The 17,503-nt window shown below is 39.6% G+C and overlaps 1 protein-coding gene across 4 annotated transcripts in view; it reads right to left on the reverse strand.

Annotated features, from left to right (window-relative positions):
• LOC117985445 (zinc finger CCCH domain-containing protein 13) overlaps window positions 1–17,503 on the reverse strand; it is a 95,041-nt gene that overhangs the window by 20,874 nt on the left and 56,664 nt on the right. For all 4 annotated transcript variants that reach the window (XM_034972163.2, XM_069500649.1, XM_034972164.2 and 1 more), the window contains 2 exons: window positions 12,669–12,875; window positions 11,952–12,133 (listed from right to left, as the gene is read on the reverse strand). In XM_034972163.2, the coding sequence (XP_034828054.1) occupies window positions 11,952–12,133; window positions 12,669–12,833 (347 nt within the window). In that variant the 5' untranslated portion in view covers window positions 12,834–12,875. The remainder of the gene's footprint in view (window positions 1–11,951; window positions 12,134–12,668; window positions 12,876–17,503) is intronic.

The raw sequence follows: 17,503 nt of genomic DNA on the forward strand, positions 1-17,503 counted from the left end.
TTGGGTGCCAGCAGTTTGAGGTCATCCATGTAGAGAAGGTGAGGCACTTTTGTCCCTCCTCTCCGAAACTGAAAGCCTGTCCCCGAACCCTCCAGCAAAGTGCTGAGTGGGTTCAGAGACAGACAGAACCAAAGCGGGCTCAGACAATCACCCTGGAAGATACCCCTTCCTATCCTTATCCGGTCATCGGCATCCGCCAGCCGCTCGCCATGGAGACACAGAATCGTACTCCACTGCCCCATGCATTCTCCGAGGAAGTCTCGAACTGTACCATCGACTTTGTACAGCTCAAGGACCCTCAGGAGCCATGAATGGGGCACCGAGTCGAATGCCTTTCTGTAGTCGATCCAGGCGGCGGAGAAATTCCGACGGTTGCGTTTGACCAGTTGGCCCGCAACGGAGTCGATGAGAAGGAGCTCCTTAGTACCACGACTACCGCCCCGACATCCGTTTTGAGCCCCAGATATGATGTTATTCTCGTCCACGTGACGGGAGATCTTGAGGCTCAAAACAGATGTCAGTGTCTTATAGATGGTAGTAAGACACGTAATAGGACGGTACTTAGCCGGATCAGTGGTATCGGTGGACTTTGGAGCTAAATGAGTGATCCCGGTAGTGAAAAGGCTCGGGAGTGTCCTCTGCTCGAGAGCCTCTTGAAATTGTCGAGCCAAGGTCGCATGGCAAACCGAAAAACCCTTCAGCCAGTAGTGATGTAGTCCGTCGGGTCCCGGGCTTTTCCAGTTCGGGGCCCGCCTTACTGCACCAGCTACATCCTCCGTAGAGATGGCGATCGGGTTCATCGGCTCTATTGAGGCACATGCTTCCTCTATCGCCTCAATCCAAGGGCCCTCCTCATGCTCTACCTCCCTCGACCACACACCCCGCCAAAAAGTGACGAGGTCGGCCGGGTCCGGTCGCTGAGAGGTAGAGCAGACTGCTGGGCACTCCAGTCTCTTGTAGAACCTTTTCTGATCACTCAAGAAGAGGCGATTTTGCTGAAATCGCTCGACTCTTTCCGAGTATCGTCGGATGCGGTTCCCCCATGCAGCGATTTTCTGCTTCAGGTCGTCAATGCGCTCTGTTAGCTTTTGCGCAATATCGGGCTGGTCCAGCCTGACCCCACACCCGTTAAACGCAATTCCAACAGAGCGCACAATCCTTGGCCTAGTGTTGCCCGACCTGAAGCTTTGCAGTCTGCCAATGAGGACTCTGGCCAGAGTGATACGGCGTTCTATTCTCTTCTTCCAGGCCGGTTCCGCACTGCGCCTTGCAGCAGCAGCACGCCCCGGTCCCGGAGTCTTGGCACCGATAAATCGGTGCACGGCGAGCGCCGCGCCGAAGAGGATAGAAGCCGTATCACCCAGGCCAGTGCTGCTTTCCAGATGTTGAGGCAGCATTTTGTTTATGGCCTCAATGACATCCCGCGTCGCTACATTTAGCGTGAGTCGGGAGAGCCGCGGACGACTCTCTAGAGGAGCGCTCCGGATTTCAGAAATCGCCTCTTCTAGAATCCCTCTCATCCGCTCTATATCCAGGGAGACTGTTTCTTCGGTGCCATCCTCCACAGGCAAATCTTGTGAGATGGTATTCGTCTCTTCAGGGGCAGGCATCGCCTGGGAGTCGATTTGCTCTGTGGTTGGTGCTGACACTTCTGGAACAGCCTCACGTCGCAATCGTTCGAGCTCGGTAGCGTTAAAGATGTTCGAACGCTGAATGTACCGAGCCCGGTCTGCCAGGTTTTGTTCCGTGACAGTTAAGTTCGGCTCGAGCAGCAGGAACTCGCGGTACATTGCCGCTCGGTAGCCAGTCCGTCCGGTTTCCCCTCCTGTCGCCCTGTAGTACGCACGCATGACATTCTCGTTCATGAGAGACGTCCATCTCATGCGGCGTACACCACCAGCGGCGGGCGCCGAAAATTGGGCCCTAGTGGACCCTGTCGGAGCCAAGCCCTCTGGTGGGGATGATGGGTTTGTCGGCCGGCTAGGTAGTGGTGCCGGTCGACTGGTGGTGATACTGGCGGCCCGTATGCTGCTACGCCCAGCGCCAGCTCCAGGCGCGCCCTGGCGACCCCCAGGTAGCGGCCCTATTCGCATATTCCGTATATTGTTGTCCATCATCATAAAAGGGGGGGGGGGGGTGAGTGGTGGTTACATCACTCGGGGTCCACTCAGGTCCCCGAGGAGGCTGTTTCTGTGGCCAGCGTGCCAGATTTAGGGGAACTTAAATGATGCTAATTAGTTCCCCGTTTCCCTTAGTCGCCTCTTACGACACCCACGGGATGAGAAGGGGTGGCAACATTCTCCTCTGCCGGTGCCACACGGCCATTATTATTTATTATTATTATTATTATATATTGTGTGGCGAAAGTGTGTCTGTTTGTTGGTTTATCCTTAAATCACGTCGCAACGGAGTAACCGTTCGACGTGATTTTGTGCATGGGTATCTATAGTTGAAGACCTGGAGAGTGACATAGACTACATTTATCCCGGAAAATCGAAAACTTCCCAAGGGTTTTAAAAACCTTATCCACGTGAACGAAGTCGCGGGCATCAGTTAGTTCTTAATATATTATTTCAATGGTTTATCAGACTTCACACACCTCTTAGAACATTATGGAGAACTCTCAGACATGCAGATTTCCTTCACCTAATACTTTATTTACCTAATCGTACCAATTGGTTATGGACTTAAATGTTGGCTACAAATTCTAATAAAGAGGTCAGAATCATATAGGCATTCTGCCATATGTACGTCTACCAGATATCGTGTTTCATCTAGGACTAGGTATCATCGAGTGAGATCATCACAAAACCTGTCATCGATAAAAAACACCTATGCTTCAAGTTTGATCGGTAATCAAGGCACATAATAACAAAAATAATATAACGAATTAACGAATTTAATCCTGTAATTATCTTCTAAATATAAACAAACAGGTACAAATAAATAAAATTAATGTGCCTTTAATTAAGAAATATTTTTTTAATTTTAATTTATTTAATATCTTGCAATTTTTTTTTACATTAGATTATACAAAATAGGTAGGTAAAGTTGTTTAAGTATTTGTGGTCCGGTCAATTAGCTATACATAGGAAGACAGCTTCTTGCTTATAGCAGTGACAAAAAAAAGACGAAGACAACAAAGTAACTTTTTTTTCATTTTCACTTCACGCTATCTTCATCGCTCGTTAGCGCTCCATTCTTTTATCGAAGACTAAATTCAAGCGGTACTTTTTTGGCACCCAAGCGTCAAGCGTTTGGTAGTAGAGTCAAGTAGAAAACTTTTTTGTGTTCCGTATTTAAAAATAAATAAAGGGTCTTTTCTTCTTTTTGAGGTACCTACATTAGCTTAGTGTCCATATGTCACAGAAGTTGTATTTGCTGTATGTATCTCCCAAACTTGAAAAGTCCAAGTCAAAACTGAGTTTCAAACAAAGAGTAACATGGATATAATATAATAAGATATGACGTTGAATGGATATTTTAAAATGATTATGAGGTCACTCAGATAATTTATGGAAAAAAACTACCATCTACGAAATAGTGACCGTGAAAGTTCTAGTTTTTAGCATGACTACGGAACCCTACATGCGTGTTCTATCACGCACTTGACCAGTTATTTTCTACGGAACTGTAAACAGAGGTGAAAGTTTCGCGGAATTTTTATGACTGTTTTTAATACATTAATACTGGTTTTTAAAAATCGCACAAATAATACTAACACACTTAAAGATTTTATCAATCTAGGTAATGTATTGTACTGGTACTTAATTGAAATTATGGGTGTTTAATTATACGAATGTTTAAAACAATATATTGGCATATCTTGTGCAAGATTTTATTTTTAGGTCGTACCAAAAGCTTTTCAGTTTTTTCTGAAGAATAGTCCAAAACTCAACATATCTACACAAGTACTTATCATACCTGTAGAGTTTAAAGTCAGCTCATTAAATTATTTAGGCCTTAGAAATCTGTTAAAAACTCCTACTTTTATAAAGACCACTAGAGCCGAACATTTCATATTTCTCATACATAAATTATATTTTCGGAATGTAGGTAGGTAGGTACACAACGAGAGCTTTCATTTCTAATTAATTTTAATTAATATAATCTTAATTTTACGTTTTTATTTGTTCACGTTCTTTAAATTGGATTTGTCTTGACGGCAAAAATGCGAAACTCTGACGATTATGAAGGAACAGATTGATGAGATAATACAGAGGTCAGAGACAGCTAAATACCTACATACATTACCTAGTAGGTACTGATTCTGAACACAACAAAATTTTAAAGTATTTGCATCCTCTTTACTAATTCTACTTCTACGTTACTAATACGAAAAGGGCAGACACAGTTTGACAGTTTTTAGATTTCATTTAGAGCCGTCAAACCTCGTGACTTTAGCTGCCAGTCGCGAGCCTATTGTTTTAATTTGTAGCGTGCACTAAAAAGAGTCTTTGGATGTAAAATTCATGTTCCGTGTCCCTTTCTAACGATATAAAAAAGAAAAAGATGCAGATACTCTAAATTTAGTTTAGAGAAAGACAAGAGAATCGGAGCCAAAATATTGCCAGAGCCACGAGAGCTTTTACCATAGCTTTTACGCTTTCAACTAAAATGGTGTTAAGATGCCCTTATTTGCTTTATCAGTATACCATGCACGCTGCACATACCTGCATCCTAACCGCTTATAAATAGAAAGTAGAAGTTATGAAGTCTCTTTGAAGATACGAAAGCGGGTACAAGATAATCTCTAAATGTACTCGTAAATAACGCCGATAATGTCTTTCGCCATCTGAGTAATCGCTTAATGAAGTATAACTTGGTCATTAAAGTGTAGAAATGTACACACTAAATTACTTGACATTTGACAATAGTTTACTCTTTCAAAATCTTCGTATTCAAATCGTCACAAACACCACAGTGGCAAAAATGTTGTCAGGCTTTGGTCTCGCTACTTCCTGCTGTAGTGGGGAGTGTGGGTATATGATGGTGGGAGTATAATTGGAGAGTCCGAGATTCGATTTCCAGTCGGACAAATCCAAACACCAATCGGGTCTGAGTTAAAGAGCGGATTGAAGTCCGAAAAATTGGCCGTTCAATACTCACTATTGCAGTATCTACCTACCCCTATTATAGCACAAGCTTAACGCTTAGTTAGAGAGGAAAGGGGAATATGTGTCATGATAAACAGGGCTAATATTCTTTTTAAAAAACTGAGGTCCATGAGGGGCTGGTCTGGTGAAACTGACCTGGCTAGTAAGTAGTAACTACTCTACCGGAAAAAATAAAGCTTCCCGGTATAATTTTATCTAAATATTTAAAAGGAAAAGGTGACTGACTGACTGACTGACTGACTGATCTATAAAGGCACAGCTCAAACTACTGGACGGATCGGGCTGAAATTTAGCATGCAGATAGCTATTAATGACGTAGGCATCCGATAAGAAAGGATATTTGAAAATTCAACCCATAAGGGGGTGAAGTAGGAATTTGAAATTTGTGCAGTCCACGCGGACGAAGTCGCGAGCATAAGCTAGTCATACTATAAAATATTTTCATGTTCCCAGAGAAAACCTGACTAACGAGTAAACAAATTGTCTGATAACTCGCGTATCTTAAGCTATGAAACTTCTATAACTTGTAAGACAGGATTTCAGCAGTTAGCAATCACAACTTTCCTGATCACATCACGAGGTCAATGCTACTAGACAACTGCACTAGTACTTATCTTAAGTGCACTAAGATGTTCTGTTTAGGATGTACACAATATGTTGGAATGTGAGAGAAATCTCCAAAAAGAGTATGTGCACATTTTTTATCTTTATTATTACTGAATCTGAATTTTGTTTTTAAACTGGATGTAGGTATTTGCACCTTGTCCGTATGATGCCAGCGCAATAGCAATTTGGCAACCAAGGTAAACCATAAATTACTCGCCATCGCGTTGAAGTAGACTTATGTAAAAAACTCTGCACCATTTCTTTAAAAGGGCATCACGGTTATCCAGCATTGAATAGTTAAAAGGTTAGACATTATTTATGAAGATAGACCTTGTCACAAATACTTAGCGCGGCGATGGTGCGACCCCGACGGATGTGCCTCGCCGTGATATGCCAGTAGTGTTGCCACAGGTGGAAACGTTTGATAATGAAACCGTCAGAGCTTACTACTACGGTGAAAGCTTGAGTTCGGTGGACATATTTGATGAAAGCTAAAATCTGTATAAGTACTTATAGCAATAACGAATTTTTTATCTATTCTAAGTGTACCTAACTATTTAACAAGAATACCTACACTATCGTCTAAAACTAAATATTTAAAAGGAAAAGTCATGATTTTATGACTAGCTAACTCATTAACTTAACCTCAGACCTTGAAAGTTCAATTTTTGCACAGACGTTTTTTTATAATGTAGACAAGGAATAAGTCTGGATTTTTCGAAATTCCTACAGGAGTCAAGCCGCGGGTGGTGCCTAGTCATTAGGTAAGTATTTATCTACTAGCTGATTCGCCCGGCTTCACTCGGGGACATAAATATAACCTTTGTCACTTCCTGGATAGGTAGAGTAGCTTTCTAATGGTGAAAGAATTATTAAAATCGATTCGGTAGTTTCAGAGTTTATCGATTACAAAGAAACAGACATTTTTTTTCTCTTTATAGTAATAATCGGATGGTATAGGAATATCTGTTTTTTTTTAAGAGGATAATAAGAGTAACAATACCTACCCACTCCTAAGATAATAGTTGAAGAAAACAGATTGACCCTCGATCTTTGGTTTCCCAGTGCAAATCATTAACTCGAACAAATTATAAAGACATGACTAATTCGCTAGCAACAATAGAATTGCCAGGCAAATGTCTGAATAAGTATCGTAGCACACTTTCTCTTCAAAATCTTATTCACGACGTTCCCATACATTTGAGGACATTCATTCCGAGTCAATCAATATGAGATATTGTGTTTTCATCGGGCTTTTGTTCAGGCTATAATATGAAGCTCATTACGTCAATCAAGTCTCATTATTTCAAGGCACGTCGTAGCTTTGCAAGAGCATGACTCTTTTATAATAATCATCATCATCATATTATAAGACTCGTAAATTTCTCATGTAAGTGAATTTAATTCTTAGTGAGAATAAAGTTCTTCTTTAACCGTAATATGCTCAAGGGCCACAAATGCGTACTTTTCAGGCTGAAAACGGAAGTGACATCAGCAGTATCAGGCCGCACCGAACAGAACCATTATACTTAGGTACCTAATACCGAAATGTGCAGAAATGTAAAAATGTGTGACCGCCGTCCTAAGAAAAGCTTTAATTTTTTTTAATGTAGCCGACCGAATCTAGTCACATACATTTTCAGTGCTTAAAAATTAGTAAATACCTACCACAATCATCATTTAAAAAAATGTTTTATTAATATACGTTCGCCGAGTTTGTTCGAAACTACTTTCCTTTTAGTTCAATTTTGTAATGTATTCCTCATTTAAATTTTTTATGCTTATTTTAAGTAAGATAAGAATCTACAGTAAATAATAAATAACTATTTTTCATTTTTGTCATGTTAGTACCTATGCGATAAATTTTAGTTTTAATGAATTACTTTCACAGGTGAGGGTTCAGGTAGAAATCTCCGCGGCTAATGAGACAGGCTTTCTAACCTTAGCCTTTTCCTTTCCCGTGAAACTTAATTAAGAATGAATAATGTTTTGTTGATTCGTTGTTAAATCGCACACACCCGAGTTCTGAGGACAATGTGTGTCCGTGTACGAGCAAACTAGATACCTATCCATACAATTTTGGCATAATAACGTATTTCTGGTGTAACGTTAACTCTAACAACAGCGCACAGAAAAAACGTGAAGTAATAATACGTTCCGCGCTAGGAGAGAGATAGGAGACAAACGAATTGAAAACTACTAAGTATTTATAACATTGTAATGTGTATTGGTCATAGCAAATATTATAGAATTTGGCGTAGTCGGTCGGTTGGCGTGCTAAGTATGGTCTGTGGTTCTACCTAATGTTGATCGTCAATTATAGAGCTTTAGGCAAGCTCTTTAGTTAGTCGTCAAAGAAAACGGATGACTTCTTATATTCCATGTTAGTACTGAAATACGTCTTGTATTGGATGGTCCCATAATGTGCGACGAGCAGGGCGATTTGATAAATTTTTCACTCAGTGGTCATCACTAAATGAAAGCCACCAAGCTCATTTAATATTATTTAGTTTTAATACATAGAAGGTTTGCTACGAAATATTATTTTATTATTGCTCAGTGAAACAGCAATGTAGTACTAACCAATGTCAAATGAGTTCAATGACTTTCATTTAGTGATAATCAACTGAGTTAGCGAATCACCCGCAGGTTCGTAGCTGGTGCCGCGTTCTGTGATAAATACAATAAATGTCACTTGGCTGAAGAATAGAAGAGATGGCTTGCAATTTTGCAATAATTAAGTCTATATAAAACAAAGGTTAGTTAAAATAACCTTTGCACATCTCTGCGAACTAAAATTATGCAAACGACCGTTTCTATGGCATTACTGGCAATTTACAATACTATTAAATGGAACTAATAATGCTTATGTTAGAATTCATGAATCCGCATGGTACAATTTAAAGATTCTTGGCTTGTGCACAGTAAAATGGATCTTATATCTATCTAGATGCTATCGATTGTTGCTTTAATCCCAATAATAAAGAATAAATCCTCGTGCAACACTACAAATGCATTTTACAATACAATCTATGAGGTGTTATTATTCTTAAGCTGACTTTAAACGTAAATAAGTCGATTCTCGCAGTAGCGACGCACGGCGCATCGCCCTTACCGCGAACTAATTATATAATAATATGAAACCCTGATACGAGTGTAAAATCAAAATTTAGAACATCTTCAGCGCTGGGCAAAGCGGTTACACATATTTTTTCCAAGACGTTATCTGCGATTTGTTTATCATTTACGTATTAAGTAAGTTTAGAAAAAAAAATACCTACCTACTACCTAATATATTACTCGCTCGTATTTGTATCAGTTTTATCCTGCGTTAGTAATAGAAAATATCAAACGGGTGATTAGGTGTTTAGGTATGTGTGTACAGGCCTTATGAAGATGAGCTGTACCGCTATTCAGGGGAATTGCGACAGAGTTCGTACCTATTGAAACGCTGTAAATGTCAGTCGAGTTTAGTTTTTGCCCCTCACTGAATTGTGTGTAAACTGTAAAGGGCGCAAGCTACCAAGTCTGTGTGAACAAACACTGCCTGTATAAAAATCGGTTATGTATACGCAGTGATAGAGAGAGAGAGCCAGCGCATGCCAGACCATCGTTATTTTATAAAAGCTGGAAGTTTATCTGCGTATTATCCACAGCACTGGGAGCAACGTTTGTTTGGAATTTGGATCATAGTGGCTTTGGGAGATAACAGGTAATAAAGGTGTAAAAAATCTTATTTCAAAATGTAAAGTCTAATTTTTTTTATATTTTCTTCAAAATAGTATTACAAATCACGTCATACATTGCCAGACACTTAGTGTCGTGGCAACCTGCCAGACACCCTTAAACTTTCAAACATTAAGGGTGTCTGGCAGAGGTTTGCCATGCCATAAAATAATGAAGGTCTGGCACGCGCTGGCTCTAAGTCCAGAATTAATTACTTGCAACAAAACGTATTTTTTTTCTTTACCAAGTATGTGTGTTTGAAGCAAAATTTGTAAAACTGATAAGTATATCTTAAACTTTTTACTAATTAATCCAAATCCTTAATTAATTCCGTTTTACTTCTATGTCTTGTGATGTTGACATTCCTAAGTACCTACCAACAGAAACTTTAGCACAAATGTATATTCTGCAAAGCTCTATATTATTGTCGAAATGCATGCAAATATAATAATTAAAACCGTTGTTCGCAGTAAGAGCTCACACATTTTTTGTAGTTTTCGCTAGGTCACTGGCCTGTACCAGTGATTTATTTAGCGTTTATTCGCAAACCAGTTAGCTTGTTAGTAAGCTTTGGGACACACGTAGCATCATGTGGAATACAAATAGCCTGTTTTGCTTTAAACATTGGTTCCTGTAACTTTTACGATATCTACGCCAAAAATTCAAGTGGATTTAATAATTTTAATATTAGCTTTTAAGAAGGTTTTGAAAACTTCCCTGGGCAAGCTGAGCGTCGTGGTCTTGTAAGTAGGTCCCGGGTTCGATTCCTGGCAGGCGCAATTTGGAATTTTTTAATTAGGTGCTAAATGTGGCTAATTTCGTTGTACACAATCTCTAAACTAAACTAAAATGGCACGTCTAAATCTATTGCTATTCCTTTCCTAATGTTGCTTGCGGAAAAGAATAGCACTAGATTTAGACCTGGTAGTTTAGTTTAGAGATTGTGTACAAGAGAATCGGCCCCATTGTCTCTGGTCTAGTGTGAGGTTGCAGCTGTGGTACACATATACATATGTACGTATATCCATACTTCCTTACTTAATATTATAAATGCGAAAGTGTGTCTGTGTGTCAGTCTGTCTGTCTGCTAGCCTTTCAAGGCTCATCCGTTCAACCGATTTTGATGAAATTTGGTACAGAGTTAGCTTACATCCCGGGGAAGGACATAAGCTTTTCTATCCCGGAAAATTAAAGAGTTCCCACGGGATTAAAAAAAAACCAAAACCCACGCGGACGAAGTCGCGGGCATCATCTAGTCTATTGTTTAATAAATAATCATACTAGACTTCCGTGCAATAATGCTGCTACTGCATTGCACCACGGAGCACGATTCCTTTTGATGTCATTATGTAGGTAGGTACATGGAAATGCGCAAATCACGAGCTCCGCTGCATTGCATTTGTTGTTGCAACTTTTACTTTTCTTCGTCATTTACGTACAACATACCTTAATAAACTGTTATAGTTCAAATTATTGAAATCCGTATGGTCCTGAGTGAAATACCCTCCAACGGATCAATATTTCCATAAGTAGCTTTAAAACTTAACTGTAGTCGACGCATTTTAAAATGAGTCGTCGAGTTATCTGTGTTTCGCTCGCACTTACAGGTCGTAGGTAAGTGCGAGCGAAACAGACAGATGACTCGACGACTCAGTTTAAAATGCGTCGACTATACCAAGAGGAGAAGTTTAGGGTCGTGAGCTGATTTGCAAAATCTCTAGTCGGCCGCTACTCACGGATTGGATGACAAGGTCATAAGCGGTGATGGCCTAGTGGTTATAGACGTCGGCCTCCTAGTCGGGGTTCGAGGTTCATTCACGGGTACAGACCTCAAACTTTTCAGAATTATGGGCGTTTTACCTGCATGCCTGAGAGTTCTCCATAATGTTCTCAAAGGTATGTGAAGTCTGCCAATTCACACTTTGCAAGCGTGGTAGACTATGGCCAACCCCTTCTCATTCTGAGAGGAGACCTATTCTCAGTTTACCGAGCTGGCGATGCGTTGATAATGAAGATCACTCTCTTTTTTTTTAAATCTGAATTTTTTGGGATCTTTTAATCACTATGTGACTATGTCAGATCCATAATAAACTCTGTTTGTACGCAAGCATATTGGGGTCGGGTCACAACTCGCCAGTGATAGGCCAATTTGTGGCGTATGATTAAGAGGCTGTAAGTAACTCTTTCATACATGAAATTATATAGATTCTTAGATGTAGTAAAATAAAATACAATGATGGCAGCAATCTCCACATTATTGTCCAGATTTCCCTTTATATTGTCTATGCTCACCTACAGGTATCTATACATTCACGTGAACAAGGCAGCTAGTGATGAGATTGTAGAGCAGGAGGCAGAGAACGCACACAACCATATCTCCCTACCACGGCACTGAACTACTGCCGTGAGGGATGAAATACTTGATCGTTTGTAAAAGTAATGTTGGCAGCCCTATCGACCACTCTTCTCTCTATTGTCTATGCTCAAGTAAACTATTCTCACCTGTAAGCATGTACGTGGACAGGACAGCCAGTGATCGGGTTGTAGAGCAGGAGGACGCACGCGACAACGTCCCCTTGCACCACGGCGCTGGTGATGCTGCCGTGAGGAATGAAGTGCTTGATCGTTTGCTGCTTGCCCTTCGACGTCACATTCTGGATGATCTTGAGACCCTTGTGGGATACCTGGATAGTAAAAATAGATTTATTATGTTATTATGTTAAACAGAAAATTATGGGTTCCATGATTTTATAATTTTTTATGATGACCCCCACGAATTAGTTTGCGTGAATTTAGATTATTTTAAAAACCATTGGGAACTCTTTCATTTGCCGAGATTAAAAGTAGCCTACGTCCATCTTCGGGATGCAGGCTATCTTTGTACCAAATTTCTTTAAAATTGATTAAATGGATGGGTTTTTAAAAATCCTGTAAGAACTCTTTCATTTTCTGGCACCAAAAGTAGCCTATGTTCTTTCCCAGGATGCAAGCTATCCTGTACCAAATTAAGTCAAAATCGAAATCTCGTAGCTTTAGTTTCAAGTTTACGTACCTAATTAAATATCACCACTAAGTATATCATTGTATAACAAAATTCAGAAATTGACAATCAGAAAGTGTATAATAAATTCTCCGTGAAATGCTAGTAGGCAGACGTCACACTTTCGCATTTATGATATTAGTATTAGTATGGATATTAGCAGGCATTTCTTGTTTTACCTGTAGCGTAACCTTAAAAGGTTCCAAGTCTCTGGCTCTCTCCTCCAGCAGTCGTATGGCGGGCAGGGCGAACTCCTCCCCCCTGAGGCCGCGCGACTCCTGCGCGCCCAGGAACCACACGTAATACGAAGCTTTCTTGATGTCCTTTTTGAGTCGCAACGCCATTTTGGTTAGAGGCGTTGAGGCTCCTATGTCATCGTTGATTATCTGGAAAAGAGAGAAAAAAAATTATAGTTATTCTCTATTTTTATAAAATTTTACATAACAACTTCTTACGAGTGACGACAACTGCACTGTAAGGTTGTAATTTCGTAAGTTGTAATTTCAACGCGCGCTTTGCACTGTCAAACCCTTTTATAGATGAGAAAAGCCGATGGCAAAACCTAGTTTTATACCTATATTTATCGAAAAATATCATTTACCACTAAACATATTACACAGGAAAAATATTAGGTAAGTTTCTTACTGTTTCTTTGAACAGAAATTTCATACATATTCTGTAATATATACTGATTCTTCGATATGCTTCTACATAATATATTTTGTCCTCGTATATTATAACATCATACTCGTAAAATACAAGGAGCAATTTTAATAATAATAGGTTTTGATTTGCGTGTTCATAGGCAAAAAAAATTATGTATGTTTTTTGTATCATTTAAAAATAACATGTTATGGATTCGTACCTAATTATTATTTAATGAATGGAGGAAAAACACGGCTTTATTGAATTATTTCGTAGGTACCGAAGTACACTATTCGCATAAAGTAAATAAATATTTCATAGTTTCAAAAAGTTCCATGAGAATTAATTTAGGTATTCAAGTATCGCAGAGATTTAAAATTCAGCACGTTTACATGACCTGCGTGTATTGGACATGTAACAAACTGACCATAACAAAATTAGCTATGTCTGATCAGATCACGTAACAGTTGCAAAAGAAGGGCATTGGACTTAGGCCTTCCATCGATACGTAAATTCAAAAGCTATAAATATAAGTTGCGACGTCACTCGGTGGTTGCTACACTATTTCTACATGATTAAACTACATAATCTGTTCTATTATGAAATTGTTACAGTTTGTCTGTTTATTTGCTTGGTCATGCATAACATAAAAATATTGGACCCATCGCGACGAATTTTTCTCTCAGTTCAAAATCGCTATCATAATCGAAATATGATCACACTCAAATAATACATTGTATTATAAAGGCGAAAATTTGTATGTGTGTGTCTGTATATGTTTGTTACTCTTTTACGCAAAAACCACTGGATGGATTTGGTTGAAATTTAGAATGGAGATGGATTCCACCCTGGATTAACACACAGGATATTCTCTATCCTGAAAAATCAAAGACTTGTCAAGGGATTTTTAATAACCTACATCCACGCGGACGAAGTCACGAGCATCAGCTAGTCTAAAATATAATATCGCAGGTGAAGCGAGTGGAAAAATATTTTTAAATTAGGTTTTACCACTTTATTGGTCTTTCCCATCTACACAGCACTGGCTATAGAAAAACCCAGAGCCAGCCAGCTAGCCCAGCACCCCGCAAGTGATTTTTAAGTTTTACACCACTCAGTCGAACATGAATTGCTGATTTCATTAAATTGATTGGGAAATACAATCCAAATGTGAACCAGTTTAGCAAATACCGATTTCATGTCGGAACTTCATTTGAATATGCGAATTAAGTTATGAAAAAGTATTGGAAAGTATGAAAAGTATTGAATTACCTAACATTGAACTTTACCGGCATTGAATCGTTATAATATGTAATTACTATTAGATAGCAGGTATGTTTTACACAATGAGACATTTTCACGGGAATTCATTGTCAAGATAGGGGCATCTTTTAATTACGATTCAGTCGACAATATATTATTGTGTCATACACAACCTTAATCTTCTATATAATATACCTACTTATATACAAAAACTGTAAATGGACGATTTCTGTACAGTAAATATATTTTGAAAATTTTATGTACATACCTACTCATATTTTGTCCATACCACTACCCATATTACAAATGCGAAAGTGTGTTTGTTTGTCCTTGAGTCACGAGCAACGGATTGACGTGATTTTTTGCATGGGTATAGTTAAAAAAAAACACCTGGACAGTGACATAGGGTACTTCTTCTTCTTCTTCTTTCTTCTTTGGGGCTATACAGGTCCTTACTATCCCTGAATCACTGCGACCGTCTCCGATCTATTGTGTTTGCCTCCACTTCACACTTCCTTATCAAATCCTGTGGCCGCCAGATACAGCAGCACCTTCTTGACTGGAATTGAAGTAACATTCTCCGGATAAATGATGTGTCTCCCTAGGTGGACGTTACGTTTGTGCATCAGAGCAGGGCAGAAACAGATAATGTGCATCGGAGTCTCGGGAGACTCGTGGCACAGTCTGCAGATGTCCGAGCCCTGGAGCTTAAGGTTATACATGTGCCTTTTCAGGCCACAGTGATCCGTTAAAGCTCGCACCAGGATGCACATATTACTTCTGTTAAGCGACAGCACCTCAGATGCTACCTTCTTGCTAAAGGATTTAACCAGCACTTTCGAGTGGTTTAACCCTGGGAAGTTTCTCCAGCGGTTGAGTGTGTCATAGTAGCAATAGGTTAGAAGGGTAAGTTGAACCAGGCTTTTAGGTATACCGCAGACAGGCTCTGGGCCTATCTGACGTGCCTTTGCGCCTGATTTTGCCAGAATGTCCGCATTTTCGTTGCCTACTATTCCAGCGTGCCCTGGCACCCATCTTAGAACCACCCTGTTGTGTTGGGCCAAGGTGTTTAAGTTTACTCTGCAGTTTTCAACCAGTCTCGAGTTAACAACCACTGAAGACAAAGCTGAAAGAGCTGCTTGGCTATCCGAATGAATGTAAATCGTTTTATTGACGTGGTTGTGTTGCAGGATGGTTTCCACACATATTATTATGGCGTATACCTCCGTTTGGAAAATAGATGTATAGGCCCCCAGGTTACGGTACAGATTCCTGGGTTTCTCTCCATAGATTCCACATCCTACGTCTTTGCCTGACTTTGAGCCATCGGTGAACCATTTCAAACAGCCCGATGGCCATGTGATTTTGTTGCTTATCCAATCCTCCCTATCTGGGATTTCCACAGAAAAGGATCTCTGGAAGTTGTATTTTGGGATCATCGTGTCTGACGGCATTCACAAAACTGGAATCTCGAGTACTGAGTTCTGCAAGTCCCTCAGTGTTCTAGTGGGAGGCCTTTGGCCGTGGCTACTTACCACTCTACCGCCAAGCGATTTAACGTTCCGGTACGATGCCATATAGAAACATCTATAATGGGTGTGGATTTTACCCCACCCCTACAAGTTAGCCCGCTACTATCGTAGACTGTATCATCACTTTCCACCAGGTGTGATTGCAATCTAGGGCTAGCTTGTAGTGAATAAAAAACTGACTTTCGGGTCCTGATCATCTTTCGCCAAAGGGTAATAGGGTACTTACTTTTGATTCCGGAAAATCAATGAGTTTCTAAAGTTTAAAACCTAAATCCACGCGAACGAAGTCGCGGGCATCACCTAGTATATTGTATAAAGGTTGAATATGACACAATATTGTTGTTTGAATAGTCCTCTAAAGAAGCTTCTACCTTGTTATGTCAACGTAGGTAGGGCACATTGATGTTGGAATATTATTCTAGGGTAGGGCACATAAGAGACAAGCGTGGTCATAGAAATTCATCTGTGAGCGTGATAGGTGAAAAAATTTACAATAGATGAGTAAAAAACTGTTTAATATTGATGTTATAAAAATAAGATTTATTGTATTGCTATATTTTCTATTATATGAGAATGAAAATATCGTATCAACTTATTGTCTTCATAAAATTAATAATGTGCGAAAATCTCTATACCGGAAAACTGTACCTAACTATTTAGTTTTTATTATAAGTGTGAATGGATGAATGTCGCCAATGATGAGCGTGTATAGGATTTTTCTAAGGAAAAGTTAGCGATTGACTACGATTTCACCAGTAATAAATAAGCGTGTAAAGTAGTATCAACCCCGGTAACGGGCCGGTCTTTTTAGGGTTCCGTACCTCAAAAGGAAAAACGGAACCCTTATAGGATCACTTTGTTGTCTGTCTGTCTGTCTGTCTGTCAAGAAACCTACAGGGTACTTCCCGTTGACCTAGAATCATGAAATTTGGCAGGTAGGTAGATCTTATAGCTGACATTTGGGGAAAATCTGAAAACCGTGAATTTAGGGTTAGATCACACAAAAAAAATTAAATTGTGGTCATGAACTAATAATTAGTATTTTCAACTTTCGAAGTGAGTGACTATATCAAGTGGGGATATCATATGAAAGGTCTTCACCTGTACATTCTAAAACAGATTTTTATTTATTTTTATGCATCATAGTTTTTGAATTATCGTGCAAAATGTCGAAAAAATACCACTGTAGTACGGAACCCTCATTGCGCGAGCCTGACTCGCACTTGGCCGGTTTTTTGTAGAATGCTCTTAGGTGTCAAAAGCCCCGTGCCAATATCTAAGTCCTATGTACCTATCTAGTCTATGTCGCTATGCATATGTGTCACATACCTACACAAGCTTACGGATTTGTCTTTACATTTTAAAATACTATTGTAGGTATGAAGATGAATTACTATCTGTAGTTTTATAACTTTGCCCAGTATACCTAAACGCATATTATCTACTAGATTACTTGAGCGTAAAAAATAACGTTACAGTTCTAGGCGATAGAAATAAACGCAAATTCAAAGAACGAAGATTTCGTCACACGTACCTAATTTCGTGGTCTTTAAGAAAAGCTAGAGTTTTCCAGA

Source organism: Maniola hyperantus, chromosome 9 (assembly GCF_902806685.2).
Source record: "Maniola hyperantus chromosome 9, iAphHyp1.2, whole genome shotgun sequence".
Taxonomy (NCBI): Eukaryota; Metazoa; Arthropoda; class Insecta; order Lepidoptera; family Nymphalidae; genus Maniola; species Maniola hyperantus.